Genomic DNA, 26,552 nt, shown 5'->3' with positions numbered 1-26,552 from the left:
GTGGCATTGTGGGTAATGTAGAAAACATGTGAACTAAAATAAAACTTGGCCTTGAATGAATGTCAAAACAATGAATGTCTGAAATCTATTTGAATCATTTTCACGTTTGATCTCGCTGATCATTTCACTCCGTCCAGCTCCGAGTAAATAAATAAATAAAAGAGCAGCTCCACATCAGATAGTGAGTGCAGATTAATTCCATTAATGCTGGAGTTTTCTGCCTGTCTCGCTCTCCCCCGGTCTGTCTCGCTCTCCCCCGGCCTGTCTCGCTCTCCCCCGGCCTGTCTCGCTCTCCCTAATTGAGGTGTCTGATTGTAAAGAGTGTATTGTGGCTCTCGGCAGGGGAGTTGCACCTGACGCGCTTCCTAATGCGCAGAGTGAGAGCCAAACAGAGCCAGCCCTCCCTCCATCCTTCATCGCCACAGACACTGTAACCATGGCAACTCTATCTAAACATTCCTCTCCTGTGCTTCCCGGGAATGGTGGGAAATCCGGCATGTGCCTCAACAAGTCAGGAAGTTCATGCCTCAAAATGAACTCCTGTCTATCGAACAACGGAAGCTGCTTCCTGGCCAATCTGTGTGCACATAGACAATAAAACAATAAAGGAGCAAAACGGAGTCGGAACGAAAAGAAACGTCGGACCACGCGACATCGGACCGGACTCGATCCAGACTAACTCTTAATGTGCTGCTTTACCTCGTCATGCTTAATCCGAGAGAGATCACGCATTTTTTAAGAAAAAAAGACAGACTCCACATGTGAGGAGAACATGGGAGATGAGTAAGAAGGTCTCTCTCTCTCACACACACACACTCATTAAACACTCCCACACTAAACATCCTATTTCTGTTCAAACTGTCGTCACTAGCAGTCTATCCTAAACACGGTGAAGCAGTGAAGCCCACACATCATTCCACTGCTCTATTCCTGCACAGAATTAAAGCTGCATACTGGACATATCTACACACATCACACCACAGGGGAGAGAGAGAGAGAGAGAGAGAGAGAGAGAGAGAGAGAGAGAGAGAGAGAGAGAGTGAAACACAGACACAGAGAAAGAAAAACAAAGACTGAGCCAGAGACTGTCAAAACGAGAGTCATATAGACAGACAGAGCAACGTGAGGAGAGAAAGACCGACAGAGAGACAGATGCAAACAGAGAGAGAGACAAAGAAAGTCACAGAAAGAGAGACAGATTGAGAGACCGAGAGAAAGTGCGATAGAGGCAGAGAAAGACAGAGCATGATAGAAAGAGACAGACGAGAGAGAAAAAGAGAGAGAGAGAGAGAGAGAGACAGTGTTTTATTTGATCTGAGCTGTGTTTTCTCAGAGACCTCCATTTGAGCTGCATTTGATCAGACACAAAAGCGGCGCACGGGGACCAGTTATTATCCTGAGCGGGTCCGTCATGCCCAATTCTATTACATCTGCTCATGCGTGGCTCACCAGCGCGCACACACACACACACACACACACACACACACACACGTGTTGGAGGAGAAGAAGAAAAGACAGGAACACTAGGTCTCTCTCTCTCTCTCTCTCTCACACACACACACACACACACACACACACACACTCTCTCTAACCAAAAAGATAAACGTGTATAATGTGAGGGTGAATATTACTCACTCGGGGTCATCAGTGTGATCACAAACATTTCCTCAACATCCAAATCTGACTGTTAGTAATAATAATAATAATAATAATAATAATAATAATAATAATAATAATAATAACAACAACAACAACAACAACAACAACAACAACAAAACTATTACCACTGCCAATAATAATAATAATAATAATAATAATAATAATAATAATAATAATAGCTGCAAGCAGCATTTCCAGGGACCTGAAGATTTTGGACACGGTTCAAAAGTTATGACCATAAATGTAATCTCAAATTTGACCCCGTGGTGGCGCTAGAGTGTTGGCCTAATTTTAGTCAGAATGTTCCTTAGACCCTCCCCAATCAGTGTGCCAAACATTTTATCAGATGATTCTATGGAGGAGGAGAATAAGGAGAATAAGAAGAGGGACTCTAATAATACCTTCCATCAACATTCGTATCGTCTAGTCAGCACGCGAGTTCTGTTCCGGGACGATTTCTCACAGGCTCGCTAATTTCACGAATTCCAGCCAAGCGTGCTGAGATAAACATGCTTGAAGACGGAGTATCACGTGTGGTGCGTTCATGTCTGCAGTGTTAAGTCTTTTTGGAACGGAACCCTGGTGCGTTCCCCCTCAGTCCAGGTGTCTTTAGGCAGGTGAGAACACGGTACTCGCAGTACTCGAGCGAGGACCAAAGCAACTGATCCGAGAGTCTGGCCAGGGTGGGGTCTCAGTCTGGTCCCAAATCGACTCAATCGCAGTTAGAGGGTAATATTTAGGAATTCTGATTATAATGAACGGACCATTCGATTCCCAACAAACATCTGTGTGTCTCACCTTCTTTTTGTCCCTCATGGAGCTCTTTCCTCTGACCATGATCTTGCAGCCGGTTTCCGCCTCCAGCTGCTTCGCTGTGAGACCTCGTGGCCCCAGAATCCGGCCTACGAAATTATACTGCAGAGAGAGAGAGAGAGAGGAAAATATTAGTATTGAATATAAATAAATAAATAAATAAAAAAGTGTTGATATTTTTAGAAAACAGGATATTGCATTGTGCACGAGGCTGCACTCTAAATATTAGCGGAAATGCAATCTCTCCGCTTTCATATCAAATCCGCCACAGCTAGCGTTCCGCAGTACACCTGCACCGTGCTTCTGCTGACTACAGAGCAGAACACGCAGCCGGCGTACACGACATACGATTCCAGCGCTCAGGGAGACGTCTGACAGGGTGAAGACACGGCCGGTCAAAACACCGCTCTTTATTATACTGGAGTGAAAATATAATTAAAGAAGCACAGGAAGTGGGTGTAGATATATAATGCCAAGGTACATGTAAAAGATCAACTCGTGACTGTGTCTGTCTGTCTGTCTGTCTGTCTATCTATCTATCTAGGTAATGTCACGTGGGCTGGACCAAACGTTTTAGTTTTTTTAAAGGATCTTAAATCTGTCACGCAGCACCTACAACACGGATAAACAGACTGCAGTTCATTCACAAGCGGACGGCTGAGGATCGGAGAAACGCGTTTAATTTAAAACATTTAACCGTAAAAGGCCAAATGAGAACTTTTTTCCACAAACTGAGCAGGGTTTCTTTATGTTCTCTGGGTGTTCTAATAGCTGGACACAGAAGCTGCTTGTCCTGGGACAGTGATCCTTCATCCCCCGCAACGCTTCATCAAACCCGCAGCAGACGAGCCAGTCCTTCAGGACTGAACACAATCAAGCAAACTTCAGGGGAGTTCGCAATTATTCAGAATTACAGCAGATTTTCCTCAGATTCAGGAGGAGATGAGTCATGTGACGTCTTCACAAATTTGCGTCAGTCAAAGCTCTCTTCCCTTCATGTGTGTGGAACATGAGTACAGCTAATAGCGCTCATTTACCAACAAACACCACTGTGAAAGGCCGCGCAAGACAATTTCACACTGTTGCCATTTCACAGATTCTAATAGCAATAAAAAATCTGCATTGTAGATTTTTTAAAAAGCCGCCGCGGAGTGAAGTCCTGTACGGAACTCATCTACAGAACGCTATGAGAGGTGTTAGATTTACACATACCAGTTCTGTAAGCTCCAATATCACACTAATCATTATCGAGTGATGTTCCACAGCATTTCGTTAAAATATACGACATATACGCGAGATTTCCCTGATGAGTGACTCTGCATGAATATCACACTAATCCCCCAAGATTAAAACTAACCCCACGGCAACACAGGCCTGGAGAAACGCATCAAATAATACATCTGTCTCCCGCTTTGTTTTGATTCTTGTGAGAGCGTGAGCGTCCGCTCATTATGATTTTACAGCTCATATTAACATTTCCCTGAACACTAAGACTCGGGCAAGACAAGGGTACGCTTTTTCTTCAAACGGAATACAGACGAGGAAAACCAGCGGCGTGGGCAGATCGGGTGAAAGACCAGACAGACGGGCCCCTAGCGCAGGACAGACAGACAGACAGACGGGCCCCTAGCGCAGGACAGACAGACAGACGGGCCCCTAGCGCAGGACAGACAGACAGACGGGCCCCTAGCGCAGGACAGACAGACAGACGGGCCCCTAGCGCAGGACAGACAGACAGACGGGCCCCTAGCGCAGGACAGACAGACAGACGGGCCCCTAGCGCAGGACAGACAGACAGACAGACAGACGGGCCCCTAGCGCAGGACAGACAGACAGACAGACAGACGGGCCCCTAGCGCAGGACAGACAGACAGACAGACGGGCCCCTAGCGCAGGACAGACAGACAGACAGACGGGCCCCTAGCGCAGGACAGACAGACAGACGGGCCCCTAGCGCAGGACAGACAGACAGACAGACGGGCCCCTAGCGCAGGACAGAGACAGACGGGCCCCTAGCGCAGGATGCAGCACTAGTCCTGAAGATGACGGGTGGTTGGATGAACACGCACACACATTTTTCCCCCTCCATGTTCAGACAGCGAGGGAGACAGACAGACAGTCGTACTTCATTGTCGAGCTGCTCCTCTACTCTGCACCTCTCAGCACAACACAATCGCTGCAGTCAGTGGAATCAAAGGTACAATAAGCAGCATTTTTATGCTTCAACTGCTCAGACACGGGATGGGACAGTGTGTGTGTGTGTGTGTGGTCTCAGAGTCGTGTAATGCAGTGTGTGTCCCGAGCCTAGAGGAGCTGTCTGTTCAGATCACAGTTACACACACACACACACACACACACACACACACACACACACACACAGGGCTGTGGGGACGATGACATCAGCAGTGGGAGGTGCAAGAGTGCATGAGGGTGAAGTAGGGTGAAGGAGGCGAAGACTCCGTCTCTGTGTCTCTGCTGTCACCTGCTACAGACGCACAGACACGGGAGACGCACAGACACGGGAGACGCACAGACACGGGAGACGCACAGACACGGGAGACGCACAGACACGGGAGACGCACAGACACGGGAGACGCACAGACACGGGAGACGCACAGACACGGGAGACGCACAGACACTTTTGGCCAGATTCAGTTTCATCAAAATGGAAATGACTGTTTAAATATTTCCACATTTTCATCCCAATGACACCCCACCCACCCAGCTCCATCATTTTCAGTGCAAATGATCAGGGTGTGTGTGTGTGCGCGCGCTGACATTGATTGGACATGACAGAGAGCAGGGCTCTGATGCACTGGGGGAAATTGCTCACTTCGAATCCTGGAACCAGGCGGTAATTACAGCCAGAAGGGGACGCCAACACTTGTGCACGAAAATTCATCAGAGATGAGAAGGACGAGTGTGTGAGTGACATCATAATTCTCCGTCTAAAAACTATCACCTGCTTCATGAATGCAACTTCATGCTAACAGCAGCTAATGCTACATAAACGATAGAGTGGACATCGTAAGGTTGTGCGGAAACTAGCGAGAAGCTTTCCAAGTTGAAACGACGAGCGATATCGTCCACCCGAGTCCTCCGACATGTACGGGGTCAGACCAGGGGGTACAGTCAGGGGGTACAGTACAGCCATGACAGTCAGGGGGTACAGTACAGCCATGACAGTCAGGGGGTACAGTACAGCCATGACAGTCAGGGGGTACAGTACAGCCATGACAGTCAGGGGGTGGGGTCAGAATGAGGGGTCCAGAAAGCAGCGATTGCTCTAGTGTTCAGCTAAATTTCCTAACTCAGACTAGAACTAACATGCACCCTGAACTTTGAAAGTCGGGATGGTCTCCTCAACCCAGAGTTCAGCAAGCGATGGCACACAAACACGGCTGCTTGCAGCATCAACGGTAAACAAAATAGCGCTTTAAAGACAAAAAAAAAACAAACCCTTTTAAACGAGTGCTACTGAACGCAGCATTGAGACGTCCGTGTCTTTTCCCCCCACAACTCTGCAGCTTGAAACTGATGCACTTCCCAGTTCCGACTACCCACTTCTGGGTTTACACAAACATCTCTCTGTGAAGGTGTGAACATGCACCGTCGTGCACCTGGGAAATTTACTCTCCTGTCAACAGACAGCATAAACACACAAAGAAACGCCGAGCTGTCCCCTTCCAGAAGCAGTCTAGAGCCCGCTCAATCCAGAGCCACATTCGTCCAGAGATACAGGAAGGACTCTGGAGCTGCTGTAGCACGAGGATACAACATTCACTTATTTCTCTGAAAGCATGAGTCACAATATGTCTGTTTAACCCAAAGCAGTGCGCCCGAGTAAACAAGACTGGTTTCGGAAGCAGTAGTGTGTGTGTAAGTGTGTGCGCTCCCCCACTGAGGGCTCGCTGTGAGGAAGGGCAGCCTCCGAGTGACGCCGCAGGGGTGTACAACAGGACTAGGCTAAAGAGCACAGCAGATAGAGCTGCACGCTCAGAGCTCGTGGCTAAACACCGGACAGAGATCAATGACCGGCTACGCATCTCTCTCAGTCCATGCTCTCTTCCTCACAAACACTTAAAATCCTGCTTCCACTACAATACGCTTCTCAGGAAAATGACAGACAGACACGCTCGTGCTCGAAACTCAGTAGGAACTTGGAGAACCGAGCAGGTGGGATGGAGGTCCAACATTCAGCCTCATTCCCTGATGAGCAAAGATCAGCAACCTTCTGCTACTAAACCACACGGACAAATACGTTCCTCTGCCTGTGTACTTGTCCTGCTTAATGAGACACCCCACAAAGCCCAATATCTGCAGCACCATCTCCTCAACGAGCAGGCTACAGTCATACTTTAGTTCAGCAGAAGCCACCTGCTGCACCGCAGGGCCATGTGTGTGTGTGTGCGGGGAACGATCTCTACATGACCTCCAATAAGCCGAAACCCCTAATCCTCAATCCTAACCCACTTGTCCTGCTTAACTTAACAGTCTACCCCTAGACTTCTGATGCAACTCCACCCAGGTAGGAGGATTTGGATCAGGTCTGACTTCACCATCAGGACCATTTATACTCAGTCCAGGTACGAATGGATCACGTCTGACTACACACCCTGGACTTTTGGTTCGATCAGCTCAGAATCAGCTCAGAACTCTCCGGTCTTCTGATTCTACTCCACCCAGGTAAGAGGATCCGGATCAAATCCAGCTACACCCCCTGGACATTCGATTAGACTCCACAAAAGGTAGGAAGATCTGGATCCAACTCTACTCCCTGGAGTTTTGGATCCAATCTGCACAGGCAGAGAGATCTGGATTAGGTTCCACTCCACCACCTGGACCTTCACATTATCTACAGTTTTTCAGCCTAGTCCATTAGATTTCCAGGCAACCTAAACACAGGACTGGGCAGCACACCGGAGTTATTACAAGTCCACGGGGAAACGATTTGTAGAGCTCTAGATTATTCTTACATATCTTTTTCACAAATTAATCTTCCAAACTTCAGGTAATCTGATTTGAGAAGCTCGTCACCGTGACCATCTTCAGCAGACAGACTTATCGCACATACCAAAACCAAATCAAGTATTGGGTATCATTAAAACTGGGAATGCTACATAACTCATCTTTAGGAAGTGAAACGTGGGCGGGTCGGTAGGTCACCAGTGACCTGTTTTCTACTCCAACAGCAGATCACATTACAAACAAACCCAGAGCAGCTGGCAACCAGCGGCGTCGGTGCTCTTCACCCATTCTCTACTGGTCTTACAAAACAGCAAGGAGGATTATCAAGTGGACTTTGGGGGGGGGGGGTTGTGGGGGTGGGACGTTTGTTACGCTCCTAAAAATAAAAGATGAAGCGCACACACACACACACACACACACACACACACACAAACTCTTCAGACAGAGAGGGCTTAGAGTCACAACTAAATGGGTTTTTGTTTATGACATGTTATCAGCTTAGTGTAACCAGGGAGAGGCAGGGTGTTAGAGAGAGTGTGTGTGTGTGTGTGTGTGTGTGTGTGTGTGTGTGTGTGTGTGTGTGTGTGTGTGTGTATACACACCACAGTGATGCAGAAGAGACAGGAAAGAGGACCGAAATGAGAAAATCTCATTTTATGCAGTTTTCATCTAAAACTGAGGACTTTTTCTCCTCACTGCTACTGCACAAAAATCTAGTCAATTTTTCCTCTAAAAAAATCCCTTGTAGTCGAATCCCTCATCTCAATCAGGGACCTCTCAAACCCACGTCCCTGCGCACCTCATCACTCTCACCTCTCACGCCCGTGATGCCTTCCTACAAAATCTCCCTTACCTACCGCGTGCTGGAGTTTCTACATTAACACGCCGCACGCTAACATTTCAAATAAATAAATAAATAAACATTCAGCGTGCTGTTCATCTAAACCTACCAACACTATAACCTGTGTGTGTGTGTGTGTGTGTGTGTGTGTGTGTGTGTGTGTGTGTGTGTGTGAGTGAGTGAGAGAGAGAGAGAGAGAGAGAGAGAGAGAATGAAAGAACATGTGAACGAGTGTGCAAAAGGAGTGAGGGAGAGGTGGAGAGGTGACACGCTATCGACTGGTCAAGCTAATTACTAATGACCGCGTGCTAAGTAATATAGTGGCGTAACTCGGACAGACGTAGACGGGAGAATAAAGAAGGAAAAGAGGGGGAATAAAAAGGTGTTACTTTGAGAGAAATAAATCATTCGTTCTTTTTCCAGTACGGATAGAGGAGGAGTCTTCAACGGCAGACTGTCAGCATGAACAACAGTCCTGTCTCGGGAATCTGTTCACGGCACAGCGCTGGTAAAATTCTCCGCTCTGATTGGTCAGAAGGTGCTGCTGTGTTTTCTAGAACAGTAGGTCCGACCGCAAGGTTTAATACACGTCTACAGGAACAACTTGCACACGGACTTGCAGCAGTGTGTGTGTGTGTTGTTCCTGTAGACGTGTATTAAGTGTGTGTGTGTGTTGATTTGGTAAAGTGTTCTTCGAGATGGTCATTTAGCACTTCTGGAAGGAGTCTCCAGTGCCAGAGTCAGAACTGAAGCTGGAACCAGGTTTTCCAAAACAGGAAAGTCTTCAGGACAGACACTTTTGCGCGTCGGGGTTTCTCTGGAACATGACGAACCGCTTTTTTGTTTGTTTTATAGACGAAAAACAACGTTTGTCTGGAAAACTGTTTACAGCTGCTGTTATAAACGATAACAGGAACTCGTCAGACGGACGCACCGTGATGTTAAATGTGACTATAAATGGACAAATGAAATTCTTTCAGTGTGTTTGTGCTGTGTATCAGGCCACGTCACACCACGTCACTGATTCATTCCCCATAACGGCACGCCCGTGGGTTTTATACCCAAAGCGTTTAAGGCTTCCTTCATAACTCCAGAAAGACTGACGAGGATGAAACCTACTATGAAACAATTCCCAGGACATCTTCGAGAGCTCGGGTGTAAACAGAAGCTGGTATTTTATACGAGGAAAAGTCGCTACTGACGGCTTCAGATGCATCCGATTAAAAACCATCAAACTGAACAGACTGAAAACCTAAGGTCAAAAAAAACAAAAAAAGGCAAAAAAAAAAAAAAAAAAAGGCAGAATTTGTTTCTGGAAATTGCAGCAATTGGAAAATAAAAGAACGGCGTGTTCCAGGAGCAAAATGACTACATTAGCCAATTATGCGTGTCATTTATGAAGCGTACCTGCATGTGATTATACGGTTTTAAGAGAGGTCCGTGATGACTGTGCAAGTGTGCAGCTCCACCAAATATCATCTGGAGTCTGGATGAAAGTCAGAGCCTGGTGGGGTTTATTCTGCTGATATCGGGATAAAGCCGCACATCAAATACTATCGAGATCGATTAGTGCAGATGCAGCAGGGCGATGGGTCACGAGGAGCGTGTTTTTTTTATATATATATATATATATATATATATATATATATATATATATATATATATATATATATATATCTCTCTATACACACACACACACACACTATTTCCTGTGTGCATCAGACGGATCCGGTTCCAGATGGAAAGTTCATTATCATAAATCATTAGCACTAAAGTTGTGAACACCACCAAGCACCAATTACACCGAGGAGAGAAAAACCCATCCAGCTGAAGTCTTTGGAGAAAGAAGAGGGGACAAAAACTACAAAAAACAAAACAAAAAAACAACAATACATACACAAGCTCCAGATTTATCAGATCATGAATATAGTTCTGGTATGGTGTGCATTCTCCAAATCTGTTCCCCCATCACGCACCTCCCCACCTAGAATGCTCACAACTTCCTCCAAAACACTAGACCAGGTGTCTCCTCCCCTCTTCCTGGAGACCTACCTTCCTGCAGGTTTCATCTCCAACCAAAACCCAACACCTGCTTCAGTTGGTCAACAACTTCTTAAGGCAATGATAAGATGGTCAGGTGGCACCGTTACGGTTGGAGCTGAAGTCTTGGGGAAGGCGGAGCTCCAGGAAGCGGGTTGGTGAGCTGCTCTAGGATATCAAACTCCACAGTATTCCTAATGTGTGTGCAGATGTTCTACTTTATACTGCGTGTGCTATATACCATTCTCCTTAATATAGGGAAATTCCCTATGTAAAAATCTCAGCATTGTAACGGTGTGTGTGTGTGTGTGTGTGTGTGTGTGTGTGTGTGCGCACGTGTCCAATCTGATGGATTATGACATGCATCCTGTGGGAGACAGAATAATTACTTTCTCTGAATGGGGACAGGTAGGTAGGTAGGGGGGTGTGTGTGTGTGTGTGTGTGTGTGTGTGAGTAAGAGAGAGAGAGAGACGAGGAAAATGATTTTACGTCCATCCCCTCATCCAGCTCCAACTCATCCCTCGCCTCGACATATCTATTTATCCCTCGCCCCGTCCTCAGCCCTGTCTCTACTTCTCATCTCTTTCCAGGACAATCCGTCCTTTTGTCCTGGGGTCACCACAATGACTCCGCACTGCCACGACGTCTGGCTCGGTTCACACTCAATATTCCTTTCTTCTCTAAAGGAGGAAAAAAGCTCCATGCAGAACCATGACAAGTCTCCTAATGACACTTCCGAAAGCAGAAACGGCACCGGAGATGGAAATGTGAAAACATCTGCACAAACAATCCAGGCATTCAAAATGAAAGTCTCAACAGCCATATGAAAAGCTGGGGACTCTGTGTGTGTGTGTGTGTGTGTGTGTGTGTGTGTGTGTGTGTCTTTAGCTGGATTTGATGAATCAGTGGGCATTCAGAAGAAGCAAGAACTCATTTGAGATGCTCAATTGGAGTCATTTCGCTTCAAAAGCCCCAGTAATAACCTGCAAATTAAAGTGTGTGTGTGTGTGTGTGTGTGTGTGTGTGTGTGTGTGTGTACGCACGTGTGTAAGACAGAGCGAATGTGAAAGATGTGGGACGTGCAAGGGTGCTCCATCATGATCTCGCATGTTCATAACCCGTATTTTATTCCCGTAGCTCTCTTTAAACCACGAGCTGAATGAAGCGTGTCCCGCGGCGCGGAGCTGCACTGAACAACGCACTGAACAATGCAGCGCGTGATGAGGAAGGAGATCGCGCCGCAGTAACCGTGTCACTGCTGCAAACCGCACCCTTAAGAGCAAGGTCAGCTCGAGGTCACCTCACACGTGGCGTGATTTAGGACCCGGCCGGGATCGCGTCCCATAACGGCACACAGCGAGACGCGGCGTCAAGGTGCAAAAACCTCGGGCGCGATCAAAGGACGTTTCTGCCTGAAGCGCGGTCCGTTTCTGAACGCACGTCAGCATCAGGAGCATGCGAGGACCGGCGGGTGGGTGTGGAATTCCACACAGGGTCGGTCTTGTAGACTACGGTACGTGACCGGGGCGAGAGACGTGAAAGATCACGTTACGAGTCTCAAACACGTCTCTACGATACGCGACAACAATCAGCATTGTTGCTTTTGTTAGATGAACAATACTTTATTTAATGGGGTACTGTTGATATTTCAATCAATACAAAAAAATGTGATTATATGAACAAAGTACTTTTTATTTTAAATCTGTTTATAGCTACGTGTAAAGTTGTGGAACGTCTGCTAGGGTATAAAGCAGATATAGTTAACTTCTAGCGCAGACGAGGATTTATTTGTGATTAGTAGGACGTAGCTATGCAGAGTGACTCTTTAGCAACCCCTGGTGGTGGTGGCGAGACAGCAGATTAAATATTCTAAAGGAACGACGTTTGTGCTGTGCAAACGAATAGAAACTCCATTGTGTGAGCGGTCACAGGAAGTGACATTGCGCTTAATCTCGATGCCTCGACCCTCAGTTCCTTTTTGCCGTGACAGCATTTAATTGAAGAAGAGATTTATCAGATTAAGCATCTCGTACACGTGTGCAGAGATGGCGGTGAGGGATTCGGAGCCGGGGCACGATGGCAAGACGAGTTATTTTAGAGAAATTGACGTGACGCAGAGCAGCGAGGGAGAGAGGAAATCTAATTAGCCATTACGGACGAGGAGGGGGAGGGGGAAGAGGATCGGAGTGGCACACAGATGGCACGGAGGAACCGAGAGACAAAAGGAGCGGTGGACTTAAGGGAAGAGGACACGTCTCTCGTCTCCTCCTTTCACAGCGGCGGATGGAAAGAAAACATTTCGTCTGGAAGAAGGAGTGAGATTCCTGCTTTTCCCGTCCTGCTGGGGCTCCTGATGGGATTCCCAGCACACAGAGGAAACCGCAGCGAGGTGGGGGAGGGGGGGTTGGGTGGTTAAAAACCAAAACCAAAACAACAACAACAACAACAACAACAACAACAACAACAACGTTGGGAATTATTTTAAAAATTCACCACCTGGGGTTTAGACACGTGTGCTCGTACAAATCTGAGACCGAAACAGAACTCAGAAGAGTTTGTCCTTTTGTAAAGATCAAGAAGACGAAAGAAAGAAAAGATGAAGAAAGACAAGATGAAAAAGATTAAAAGTACAAGAAAAATGAAGTTGAAGAAAAAGATCAACAAGGAACATATCTTAAAAAAAAAAGGGAAGGAAGAAAAGAAAAAGAAGCAGAATTAGAAGAAAAAGGGAAGGGAAGTAGAAAATTCAAAACAAAGCTGAAGAAAAAGGAAGAAGAAGAAAAAGAAGAAACAAGAATGAAGACAGAAAAAGAAGCAGGAAGTAGAAAATGTTGATGAAAAGGAAAGAAAAATAAAATTAAAGAAGATAAAGATGAAGAAAACAAAGAAAAAGATCCACAAGGAACAGAAGATGGAGGGGAAAAAAAAGTAACAAAAATGATTTTAAAATAAAAAGAAAGCTAAGGAAAAGGAAGAAAAAGAAAAGAAATGGGAAAAGCACAAACTATGCCGTTGAAGATAATGAAGGTGAAGAAGAAAGATCAAGAAAATGATCATGAAAAGAAAAAGTAAACCAAAAAACATTGAAATAAAGAAGAAAGAAAAAAAAATCAAAAAATAAGATGAAGAAACAGAAAATAATGAAAAAGAAAGATGAAGAAAAGGGAAAAAGAAAGAATAAAATGAAGCAGAATAAAAACAGAAATGCATGAAGATGAAAGGGAAAATATAAAAAGTAACTGATGGAAGAGAAGAAGATGGAGATGAAATAAAGATGAAGGAGGGAAGGACCTTTTCTCGGCTCTTTGATGAGCTGCTTTGTTAGTTTATTAACTTCACTCCAATGAAGGAGAAAAAAACCTGAAGGTCAACTGAGAATTTCATTACACTGAAACAGTGTGTGTCCCTGTGTGTGTGCGCGTGTGTGTGTCTCTGTGTGTGTGCGCGAAATTCCGGGCCGGAATTATTTTCCTCACACACACACACAGTCAAGACGCTAGTGTGCATGGACAGTGGAGCTATACATGATACCGCTGACCTTTAGGAACACGGCCAGCTGTAGCCAAGTATCTATAAAAGTCTGTGTGTGTGTGTGTGTGTGTGTGTGTGTGTGTGTGTGTGTGTGTGTGTGTGTGTGAGTGTGTGAGAGAGAGAGAGAGAGAGAGAGAGAGAGAGAGAGAGAGAGAGAGAGAGAGAGAGAGAGAGTGTATCGGGTTTAGGGGGCTGCATGTGGTAACCTTCGTCCTGGTTGAAGGACAAAAAACAGGCGCACATGTCCGAAGGGTTGGGTTGTGTAAGTGAGTGTGTGAGAGAGAGAGAGAGAGAGAGAGAGAGAGAGAGAGAGAGAGAGAGAGAGAGAGATCAGAGCCATCAGGAAGAAAGTGCATTTCACGCTTAGCTGACCCCTCCCCCTCCCCCCCCCCACACAGACCCACTGAGATAGTGACCACTCCGGTCCTTACTTATTTCTTTTCTTTCCAAACGTTGGGCCCGAATACGAAGCCTTACAGAAACACCCTAACGCCGCCAAGGTCACATGCGTCACGTGCGCTAGGACTCTCATCACGCCTGATGACCGAGAGTGTTACCTTCTGGTCTGCTGGCTTTTATTCGAATGTTGGACAAGACGGTCGATGACGACGATCACGACGACGGCGGAAAATCCAAGCAGAGCTCAGCAGTGTGCTGAACACGTTTTGGCTCTGTCGCGCCATCTAGTGGCATTTAATTCTCCAGACATACAGGGTGTGGGTGTGTGTGTGTGTGTGTGTGTGCGCGCGCACGCGAGAACAACGAGCCGTGGGTTATTTTCCTCTAACTCCACACTAGTGCGGTAACTTAAGGCACGTATGTTACGGACATAAAACCTTCAAATGTTACGGCAATCCCAAAATATACTTCTAGAGGAGTCACAGAAAATGTATAATGTCCTAAAAGTTTTGGCACCCCTGTCTTAATGTGATTCTCAAGGCGTTTGACAACAGTTTAAGACGTGCATCACTTTAATGAAGCGTTTCTGCTGCTTTTTTAAACGGAAGTGTAAAAAACATTTCTAAAAATATCCACACGAGATGCACAGCCACTTCCCCAAAACACACACACACACACACACACACACACACACACACACACACACACACACACACACACACACACACACACACACACAAAAAACTCAGCGTCTTCCCCTCAGCTTTGAACTCAACATTGCTTTGAGGATTCCAACTTCATGGGGGAGAGAGCACACTCCTCTGCACTCCATCTCTCTGTGTCTCTCTCCCCGTCTGTGTCTCTCTCCCCGTCTGTGTCTCTCTCCCCGTCTGTGTCTCTCTCCCCGTCTGTGTCTCTCTCCCCGTCTGTGTCTCTCTCCCCGTCTGTGTCTCAATCTCTCCGACACTGTATTATATTTCCAGACAGAGTAATTTTGGCAGGAGGGTTTTCAGCACCTCAACTTCTGGCGCGCGCACACACACACACACACACACACACACACATGGTTAACTGTTGCTCTGAGAGAAGCAGCTGTCGTGTGGACTGGCTTACCGCACAGAGTTATTTACTTTTACACACGCTGACTGTTTAAACGCCCCTCTGTAGTTAAGGGCAGTACAATAACACACTGGAGTAGAGTGTGTGTGTGTGTGTGTGTGTGTGTGTGTGTGTGTGTGTGTGTGTGTGTGTGAGAGAGAGAGAGAGAGGGAGAGGGCTCACTCACATCAGGGTATTCTTTGACCGGGACGAAGAGTTTCTCCTGCAGATGGACGATGGGGCCGTGAGCCTCGGGAAGCTCCAGCGGGTGTTTATCTACCAAACCGCTCACAGTGTCGTTGTACATGTCCTTCCTCACTCTGTTTATCTCTGCAAACACACAAGAAAACAACACACAGATTAACACACACACTATATATATATATATATATATATATATGACGAACACACACAAACACGAGCACACCCCGATCCATCTGTGAGATATAAACACAGATCTGACTGTACAACCCCTCCTACACACTCGCAACCTGAAATACAGATCCTTCTGTTTCTGCTCATAGACACTGACCAAATATTCCCAAGGCACCGCACCACACACACACACACACACACACACACACAGCTGCAGAACGCTGTTGCACAAAGCCTCATTCATAATGTTTGCTAGCCAAATGATCTCACACTGCTGAGGCCAACGATTTAGCACTGGAGGTCCATCTCTCTCTCTCTGTCTCTCTCTCTCTCTCTCTCTCTCTCTCTCACACACACACACACCTCACGACGTGTGCTCATTTTTCATGACCTCACTCTCCGGCAAACGACACCGTTACAAACTTCACAGTCCACAGAGAAAGCAGATAAAACACTGAAAATTCTGGCTCTCAGGTCTCAGTGCTGGCAGAAGTGAAGTGTTCAGACACGTGACCGTTAGCGTCACATATACACGTGGAAATGAGCACAGTACTGGAGCGATATCCAATACAGTCTCAGTCTCAGTAATTTCACACGTTATGGGAGCGCACATCTGCTCCTCTACGTTACTTCTCAACCCAAAATGTCCATACCGGCATCCCCACCGTCGTGTCCACACCGGCGTCCCCACCGTCGTGTCCACACCGGCGTCCCCACCGTCGTGTCCACACCGGCGTCCCCACCCCGGCGTCCCCACCGGCGTCCCCACCCCGGCGTCCCCACCGGCGTCCCCACCGTCGTGTCCACCCCGGCGTCCCCACCCCGGCGTCCCCACCCCGGCGTCCCCACCCAGGCGTCCCCACCCAGGCGTCCCCACCGGCGTCCCCACACCGGCGTCCCCACACCGGCGTCCCCACACCGGCGTCCCCACACCGGCGTCCCCACACCGGCGTCCCCACCGTCGTGTCCACGGACAAGAAAAGAGGTGACTGATGACAAAACTACAAGAAGCTGCTGTTCCCCTTCAATTTCTACAGTTAAAAGGATTAAAGTTTTCATCAGCTCCTCGGGCCGGTTAAAGCAAGAGTAAAAATCAAACAAACAAAAACTTCATTAAAAACAAAACAAACTTCAATAACTGGTCAACTAAAGCTAAAAGAAACAAAACAAAACAAAAAAACTAGAATGGACTAAAGCTAACAATAACTAAAATAAAAACTCAAACCCAAGACAAAGTGACTTTTACAATCTAAAACTAGAGCATAAAATAAACAAAATTAAACAAACAGTTCGTCAGGGATCCTTCAGTGCAGATTTATTTTAAACGTTATTTAAACACTAGTGTCACTGTGCAGATTTATTTGTTCGCGTCTCCTCACGCTGCTGGTTTGGGGACATGTGTAGGAAAAACACGTGATGATGATTAATAATCACACGACGCCAGCACCACACACACACACACACACACACTTCCTGTCTCCTGTTTAAATATTTCAGATATAGAACTTACAGTTACACACTTTATCTGGAAAACGTCTTCAGTGCCTCAGATTAACTTCAAAAACCTTCTCTTCCAAAATAAACTCCCCTGAAAGAGGAGAAAGGTGCCTGTCCCCACAAAGATCTGAAATCATGTCTCTCTCTCTCACACACACACACACACACACACACACACACACACACACACACAGGGAAACCACAAAACCTACCCACTAACCACACACACACACGAAAAAAGTAAACAGTATTACACAAAGTCTGGTGGAAAACAAAGGAAACACCTGAAGACCAACAACGAGAAGCTGAAAATACACAGCGGTATTCTAAACAGAGCTTTGATTTGCTACGCCACATCTGGACAACATCTGTGCGGCAAACCAGTAGGATGTGAAAAAGAAAAATTAGAAAAAGAAAACGCAAAGAAGGAGCGGGAATGCTCAAGAGTGTCCGTACGAATCCTCGATTCTGGGAAAGTTGTTTTATTCCCACTGATGATGAGACTCGAGAGACTCAATCACACGCGGGAGGTGAACAGTGTTTCTGTAGCTGGGAGGGTTCCGTTTTATCTGACGCAGATGATCACGAAGAAAAACACAATTACCCCGATTACCGAAACCAGACGGTCTCACTCTTTATACTCGGATTCAAAGTTAAATAATAATAAATTAATAAATAAAATACATTTAAATGAAACCAACCAAAACTTAACAAAATCAAACAAACAAATAAATACAAACTGTAGACTAAAGCAAGACGTTTGTCTACACACACAAAAAAAACTCTGAAAATAAGAAAAACAAACAAAAATAAGAAACCAAACAAAATGAAACAAATAAATGAAACTAATATTCACAATTTGGAAACAATCTGTCTACAGTGCACGTCTGTAGACTGGGGGAGGAAACCGGAGTACCCTGAGGAAACCCGCGAAGCATGAGAACATGCAAAAGGATTTATTTTCATCAGCAACGAACAGATGATTATTTATAACAGTCTTTAATGCGACACGCCTCAGAGTTTCTTAGCAACGCTATACATCGAGTATCGGAGAAACGCCTTCGAGAACCGTCCTGGTTTTCTCTTTATTTGTGTCACGTCGCTTCAACTTGATACGCAGCTACTTCATTTTATAAACTGACCAACAGGCCGGTCCACCATCTTGTTTTCAGTTGGCTTCCAGGTCGAGTCGTGGAAATTCACCGCTCAGGGTCGTCTCAGAGTGAGAATAATTGCAGCTGGACGTAAACGCCTCGTGCTTTCCACATTTCATTTAAAAAGGAAGAAAAAGCAGAAAAGCGTGGAGAAGCTGTCAACGCTACAAGCTGTAACCGTCGTCACCTCAGGTGAGAGATCATTACATATAAACACTCACAAATATGAAAAACTGGTAAGACCGGTGTCACACTCCTTCACCTCAGATACACTCAACATCGCTGCAGCTCCTCTTCCAAAAACAGGGGGAACTAATAATGTGATCGGATTTACACACACACACACACACACACACACACACACACACACACACACACACACACACACACACACACACACACACACACACACACACACACACACACACACACACACACGACTCCTGGAAAAATATCTGCTATCCATATAACCGGCGATCTCTTCCATCAGAGCGCCACGTCAGCACTGCAGCCGTGTCTGTAACAGCGGTACGATTATAAACCTTTTCAACACGGAGAAGATGCACGGCGTGCAACACGGAAACAGGAAGCTGTAACGTGAAACAGGAAGCTGTAACGTACCAAGATCACTCATCTGTTTGTCATGGTGGGAAGTAATGAGCTTTCGACTACATTTCCATTGCTGCTGTACATCACGGAAGTTCTGCAGCTCTTCTGCTCAGGATAGTGTCGCACTACACCGTGTTCTCGCTCAAACCCACCAGGAAGCTCTCCTTGATTTGGGTCAGAATTAGACGTGCGACAGCGCGATGATCGGCAGATAACCGCGGCAGGAGACGCAGGTCAAATCCTGTCGATGCCACGGCTCTCTGTTGCCAGGAGACGAGAGAGCTCAACTCGACTGTGCTCTGTGGCATTACCGTCTTCTCATCACTCACAGCGACGCCGGAACATCTGCATGTCTGCGAGTCCGTGTACGAGGAAGAGGGCCGACTGCGGGACTTTCCTCGGCGAGGGTCGCGCTGCGCTGCGAGGCAGTATCAACAGTCCTGAGGTTGGCTTTACACGTCTCAGATGAAGTGCGTGTTAGCTTTCAGGTAGCTAAGAGTGAGCTAGTGGGGAGAAAATGGGGGGATCGGGGGCGTTGTCTAAAAAATCTGGTCTCACTTCATTAAAAAAAATATTTTCATATGAAATCAACTGAATAAAATACATATAGTCCTAGAGGAGTTGAAACCATCACAGTCCATTACAATACGCCAGAGAGATACAGGACTTTAGCGCAAGGGGCAGAAAGGAAGGCAACAGGGTTGATTTCATGACGTTTATTTGTACTACACCCATCCCAACCGGTTTACCTTTCTTTAGAAGAAAGAGTTTATGACGGGTTTGAGGTCCGACAACAGAACACATTGGGTCCACGTTAAAACTTTTAATAAAGTTCCTGAGGTCCGGACTGAACCCATTCGATTCATGTGACGGTCAAACAGGATACAGGAAGTCCGCTAGAAACATAATCACTAGGATGGGTTGCGATGTCCATAACTATCTTAAATGTATTTTTTTTTTTTTAAATTAATTACGGACCCCCCCCCCCCGGCTCGTTTACAGACACCCAGGAGTCCCTGGACCCGCTTTTAGAAGCGCAGCTCTACACGTCCGTGGCTGTCGTTGCTGTTGGAAAATGTTAGTGTTGCAGAGCTAAAACTGTCCTGCCAACCACAGCCATTCCTAATGTGGGTTCAGTGTGCTTTAAATACACACACACACACACACACACACACACACACACACACACACACGCACACGTTTCAGACCTGCTGCATGTTATCTTCGCTCTCATAACAGCGACGATATTCATATTTCATCTATATGATGAAACGTTTAAAAACCTGCGATTCAGGCTGAATCGGTCTTTACGTCTTTCTCTAAACGCTGTAAAGAAAATGGGAGGAGCTAAAACCCTGTGTATTTATTGCATCATACAATACGAGCCTATCAGGTTCAGTTATGTAAATTAAGACCACGTTCCATCATTTCTTCATGCGCATTTACAGCTGGGGGCGGTTCCTTATTTGCATACTCATGAATATGTGAGCAAATGTTCTTTTTATTTTGGTCATGATCCATGTCTGATATTCAAAGTGTTGCTGTTGTTCATCATCAGCGTTCTCTGACTACGTGAATAAAATAAACATCATATACGAAGTGCTCAGATATAGTCCGTGAACGTGCGCGCGAGTGTGTGTGCGCGAGTGAGAAAGCAGTACGGATGGACTGTCTGATTACTTGTTGCTGTGAGTGACTGTAGATCAGATTCTCGCTCATGGACACAGAACTACTTCCCATCACCTGGGTTTGGAGTGATCCTGACAGCACGCAGCTGTGACACGCTGAGGGAGGAGAGAAAAGCACTCGCACACAAATGCAGAACACTCTACTGCAGTGGTTTTCAAAGTGGGGGCTGCCAGGGGGGCCCGGGGGGCCTCAACAATTTGGTGTGAAAAATAAATTCTCACTCACACAACCACACACAATCAATTCCTAATGTACTGTAATATAAAGATGTAATTATTAATAAAAAAGGGGGATATATTCAGACGTCTGTACTTTTAATGTTTTAAAGACATCTTGCAAAAGGGCGGCCTCGGTCAAATGTTAATGCCATTTGGGAACCCCTGCTCTACTGTATCATTCCCTTAAAAACAGCACCACACACCCGGGTTCTTGTCAGAGCGGAGGATCCTGGTCAGGAGACTGCACTGTAAACACACACACACTCGATACACCAGTGTTGTTGATGTAGACCACAGTGTGTATCGTGTTGTTTGGTAAAGGCTTTCAGTCAGCACGTTCCTCAGCCGAAATCTTCCTTTATAACCCGACACCCGAGACTGCAGACCTGACGGGACGGTGATGTTCAGAGCAGCCGAACAGGAGAGGAGAACAGAGCAGGAGAACACGAGACGCGTCCTCAACCGCCATTACACCCACGACCTCCGCTACAGACTACACCTCCACTACAACCTGCTGGCACGTCACACTGCCAGCTCCGCTCCCTCCTAACAAGTTCCCAACTTTATCATATGCAATGTACATCAGATCACATGCACAGCCACACACACCTCCGCTGACCAGAACTACACCAAACTACTACCTTCTTTTAGCTGAGGAGCTGAGGAGCTGCACACTGCGCTGCTAGTGAGACGTTTCCCCACACAACGTTCTTCCTAAGGAAGGAAACTATGGCATTTAATCTTCCGTACACATACAGTGACATAAAGGAGACTCTGATGTGGTGATGTGTTCACTCGTGTATCCCCAAAACGGACGACTACGGCTATACAGGTGAAGGCTAAACATAGCTGCTCCTGTGCTCGACTCCTCGCCCGTACCTTTAGCCGCATATCTAGCAGGTATGATTATCTGTCAAGCCAACACTCTTACACGCCTGCGGGCGATTAGTGAGGATTAACAGGACAGCGCTAGACAGATAAGCAGGATTGATCCAGGAGCCGATTAAACACCACCCAAAACACAACATCCAACACACTCAGGACGAGGCATAAATAAATAAATAAATAAATAAATAAATAAATAAATAAAGTGTGCAGATCCTGTGTCCAAGTCAACAGACAACTGCAAAAATTTAAAAGAGAGCGAGAGAGAGAGAGACAGAGACAGAGAGAGAGACAGAGAGAGAGAGACAGAGAGAGAGAGAGACAGAGAGAGAAAGAGACAGACAGAGAGAGAGAGAGAGAGACAGAGAGAGAGACAGAGAGAGAGACAGAGAGAGAGAGACAGAGAGAGAGAGAGACAGAGAGAGAGAGACAGAGAGAGAAAGAGAGAGAGAGAGACAGAGAGAGAGACAGAGACAGAGAGAGAGAGAGAGACAGAGAGAGAGACAGAGAGAGAGACAGAGAGAGAGACAGAGACAGAGAGAGAGACAGAGAGGGGGGGGTTGTGAGGCTGTACTGATGTGATGCTTTTCCACCAGGAAGCTGATGAAGCAGGATGATTCCAGATAAACGTCACTATGCTCTCCATTCTCAGGCTCGCACACACACACACACACACACACACACAGTTTTGAAAGAAACACTTTCTTTCCCCCTATTGCTTTAAGAAACGGGATGCGGCGCTTCCTCGCGCTTATCGAGTCTCCACAGCTGCAGCCCATTTTGTCGTCCTTCTGTCTCACTTCTCCACAAGTTCAGTAAATTCTCTGCGAGTTCTGTTCGGTTCTGTTCTGGACACAACGCCTCAGCTCTCGGCTGCAGAGACGAGAAATACTTCAGAGAAAAAATTCCTGACACTGTAATACCAGGAAAGGCTAAACGGTCCGTGTGAAATCACTCTCCCGTAGGCTTTATATCACTCTCCCACCTCCGGGGGGGGGACCAGGAAGTAAAGTAATAGACCGAAAGAAAGGGAAAGAGGGAGTGAGAGAAAGAAACGGAGAGAGGAAGAGAGCAACAGACAGACAGGGACAGAAACGGGAGAAAAAGATAGAGGAAGAGAGAATGGAATAAGAGAGACAGATTCTCAGAAAGACAAAGACAACAGGATTGAGAAATAAAGAAAGAAAGAAAGAAAGAAAAGAGACAGACAGGCAGGGACTGAGACAGAAAGAGAGGAAGAAAAAGAGAGAAAAACATGAAAGAAAAAAGAGAAAGCAAAGGGTAAAAATTTGAAAATTTAAATGTAAAAAAAAAAAGAAAAGAAAAAAAGAAAAGAGAGAGAGAGAAAGCATTTAAACCAATCAGATGGCAGGGTGGAAATGAGCTGGAGTCTCCTTCCAGAAACGCTAACCGCTAACCGCCCGACATTCCAGAGGAGCACTGCAGGTGACGACACGTCAGTGTGAGATACATCCCATCACCATAAACAACCCAAAAATATCACACGCTGTCGTTTAACACCCAGACTACACCGAGCTCTGTGTGTGTGTGTGTGTGTGTGTGTGTGTGTGTGTGTGTCCACAGTACCACTGCAGGAGGCTGAAAACGGCCGGGTCGCCTCATTACACACCGACATGGAACTGCTTTATGGAGAGGAGCAGCCGTGAGGAGACGAGGGGCAGGACACACCCGTTAGGAGGGAGGATGTGTGTACAGGAGGAGGACACACACCACCTTAAACGCGGGTCCCCATTACACTGCAGAGCGTGGGGCCAGTGGAAACCAGCAGATTTCACACCAACAGTGTGTCAACAAAAGAAGAAAATAAATCAGACTGATTTTCTTGAGCTGCGTGTTTAAATGTGAAGACGCCACTGGAGACGCCACTGGACGGGCTGAAACACAATCTTTTCAGAGTCAGAACTACATCGAGGAAAAAAAAAAACTAAAGGCGCTAGCCAGAGCATTGCATTGCCAGGAGAGACACCACAGAGATATTCATTTGAGAGCTCTGGAAGAAGGAGTCTCCAGTTTTAGCGCTTTGAAGCAGTCAGTAAACACGGTAAAGACCGTCCATGTTCCCGGTCCGTCCAACATCTCACACAAAACTAACGCAAAACCTAGCAAACGCTACAACATCCAGAGGAGCGTGCAGCGTTCCGAAACTGACACAGATTTTCGTCAGGGTGCATCACGTGACATCACAACACATTCAGACAAAGCCCTCGTCGATTAACGTGTGTCGAACGTGAGTACTGCTAAAACATCACTGCGAAAGAGCACAGAACAATTTCCTGCAACTGTGGTTTCGCCGATTCGAGCAGTGTTCCTCAAAAAAGCGTAAAAACACTCCACACATCGCAGCACAAATTCTGATCAAACACGCAGCAAAATCAAACATTTCTGAGCGCAACAATCAGAAATGAAATCCTGTACGGTCAGAATTAATCACTTTCACTAGCGACGCCTGAGCTACTGATCCCGCGGGTCACGCTGTTCAACGTGACCCCTCCAGATTTCAGAAAAATGAATCGGCAGCTCTCACTACAGCGCAGTATACGCTAGGGCTGGGCGATATATCGATATAGTGATAAATGATTACTCCATACCAACGATATCACGACCGTGTAGGATGTTTTAAAAATGTTTTTAATAATTACAAATTAAATAGTACTGAATGGATGCAGTTAATTTGACCTAACGTTCTCCGTAGACAGGGTTAGGGAAAAGTGTCAAAGTCAGTTGAACTTCATTGGTTTGTTTATTTTAATACTGTTTTGTGGACAGTTTGTTAGCTAAACGATATCGTGATACGCATCGTGTTTCATATCGCGATATGATATTTGTCGTAACGCCCGGTCCGTGTATACACATTCAGCTCCACGGTCATGTTGCACACCCCAGCATTCGTCCTCCGTCTCCGACGGAAACCTCCTCCAGAGCTACGTTTACAAAAGCAGCTTCTAGCCTGTGAGCCGAAGGTATGCCTCGCCGGCTCGTCACTCCACACGCTGACTCGTCCGAGCAGATGCACTCCAAATGAATTCTGGGAATGCTAAGCATGCGTCACGATTAACACGGAAAGATTCTCCCGAAAAACACTCCCGACCCCCGCCCCACCCCCCCACACACACGGCCTACAACAACAGGAAATGACTGCGTGTTCAGCTGGATGATGGCAGAGAATGAGAGGAAGTCTCCGTGTGTGTATTCAGGTCTTTCCGGTAAAAGCCTCGTGACGGCGTGCGGGTCACTCACAGGTCTGACAGCTACAACTTTTATCCTATTCACCACCGACTCCGGGAGAGAAGAGTAACGCGAGAGTAACAGCAGGTCACACGGATACTAAAGACCCCCCCCACTGCCAGAGCAGACAGGAAGGAACGGGTTACTCAATGTGCAATACGTAGATAACCAATCAGACTTCCTCCTGGTGTAGCCACGCCCACTCGAATGCCATCCACAGAGCTCGGTGTTAAATGTGCTTCACAAAACTAATCAAACAGGTGCTGAGAAACAGGTGCTTCAGGGGATTGTGTAACAAAACGTCGTCTATCGCCTGAACTTAGGTAATTAAACGTACAATTAACTATTATATAAATACTGACCTTAACGTGGACATTAACGTGATTAGGGAAAAGCACTCTGCCTGACAGACGTCCAGCGTTCTACAATCAGGCGTTTCTTCCACAATTCTGTGGCAAGACGTCCCAGGTAGAAATGACAATTTTGGCAATTTATTTTGGTTTGTTCGACGTCTTCTCTCAAATTATAGCAATGATATCAAAACATAACAGAAAACGGGGAAAACACGATCGATGATTTTAGTTGTTGCTGCTTTACATATTTCAAAAAATACGCAACACAACAGCCCCTACAGTTCACACAGAGTAGAGCGGGAAACAAAAAACATCCAGGGAGCAGCAGTTCTGCGTACAGCTCGACCGACCGATCGTTTCTACCGGTTGATCGACACGATAACTGGCTGCTGGAACTATCGGTCATCGGCAAAAATCTGCACTGATGGTAGCATCGGACGCGGGAGCGGCTGAGAAGGGCCCGCTGTCATTATACAGAACGAGAGCGGCCTCTAGATGTGAAATAAAAACCATCACTGACCAATTTTGTCGTGTTATTTGAAGTGCTTTTTTTATTTTATTTTGGATGTCTCGGGTTGTATTTGTTATTTGGAGCGTTACTTTTCAGTTCAATTTGGATGTATATCTTTTATTTACTTTAATATGTATTAATAGTTAAAGTGCACCTGTTATGGTTTTTCAAATATTCCCTTTCATGTAGTGTGTTATACACGTGGCTGTTTGTGAACGTAAAAAAGTCTGCAAAGTTTCAAAAATCAAAGCGCAGGACAAACGGAGTTATCGACTCCCAAAAGGAGGAACCGATTCTGAACAGCTGAAACGAGTCATTAGTGATTCCAGACTCACTTCCTGTACTAACCTACATGGGTCTGTAACAAAAAGCCTCTCGTCTTCATCGGCTGCTCGCTGACGGTGGTAGACCAATCACGACAGACTGGGACGTCTGACCAACCAGAGCAGAGTATGCTCTCTAAAAGGAGGAGTTTAGTATGAATCATTTAGAACGGATCATTTAACGAGTCGTTTGTGACACTGGGGGGGGGGAGATAACGCCGCAGTTTAAATTATGAGCACGTTAAAGTGTTTTTTGACCTCGGATGCACGTAAATCTATGGTACGAGAGCTTTAAAACAAAATTAGGCGCATTTCAAATCCATAATAGGTGTGTTTTAATAT

At 46.2% G+C, this 26,552-nt stretch overlaps 1 protein-coding gene across 7 annotated transcripts in view; it reads right to left on the bottom strand.

Moving 5' to 3' along the window:
- Positions 1–26,552, bottom strand: part of qkia (QKI, KH domain containing, RNA binding a) — a 115,490-nt gene that overhangs the window by 75,362 nt on the left and 13,576 nt on the right. For all 7 annotated transcript variants that reach the window (XM_053682804.1, XM_053682806.1, XM_053682803.1 and 4 more), the window contains exons 2-3: positions 15,538–15,680; positions 2,458–2,574 (exon numbers count right to left, since the gene is read on the bottom strand). In XM_053682804.1, the coding sequence (XP_053538779.1) occupies positions 2,458–2,574; positions 15,538–15,680 (260 nt within the window). The remainder of the gene's footprint in view (positions 1–2,457; positions 2,575–15,537; positions 15,681–26,552) is intronic.

The sequence above is a fragment of the Ictalurus punctatus genome, chromosome 9, assembly GCF_001660625.3.
Source record: "Ictalurus punctatus breed USDA103 chromosome 9, Coco_2.0, whole genome shotgun sequence".
Lineage (NCBI taxonomy): Eukaryota > Metazoa > Chordata > Actinopteri > Siluriformes > Ictaluridae > Ictalurus > Ictalurus punctatus.
The sequence above is the reverse complement of the archived record's forward strand: the minus strand, read 5'-3'. Positions and strand labels throughout refer to the sequence as shown.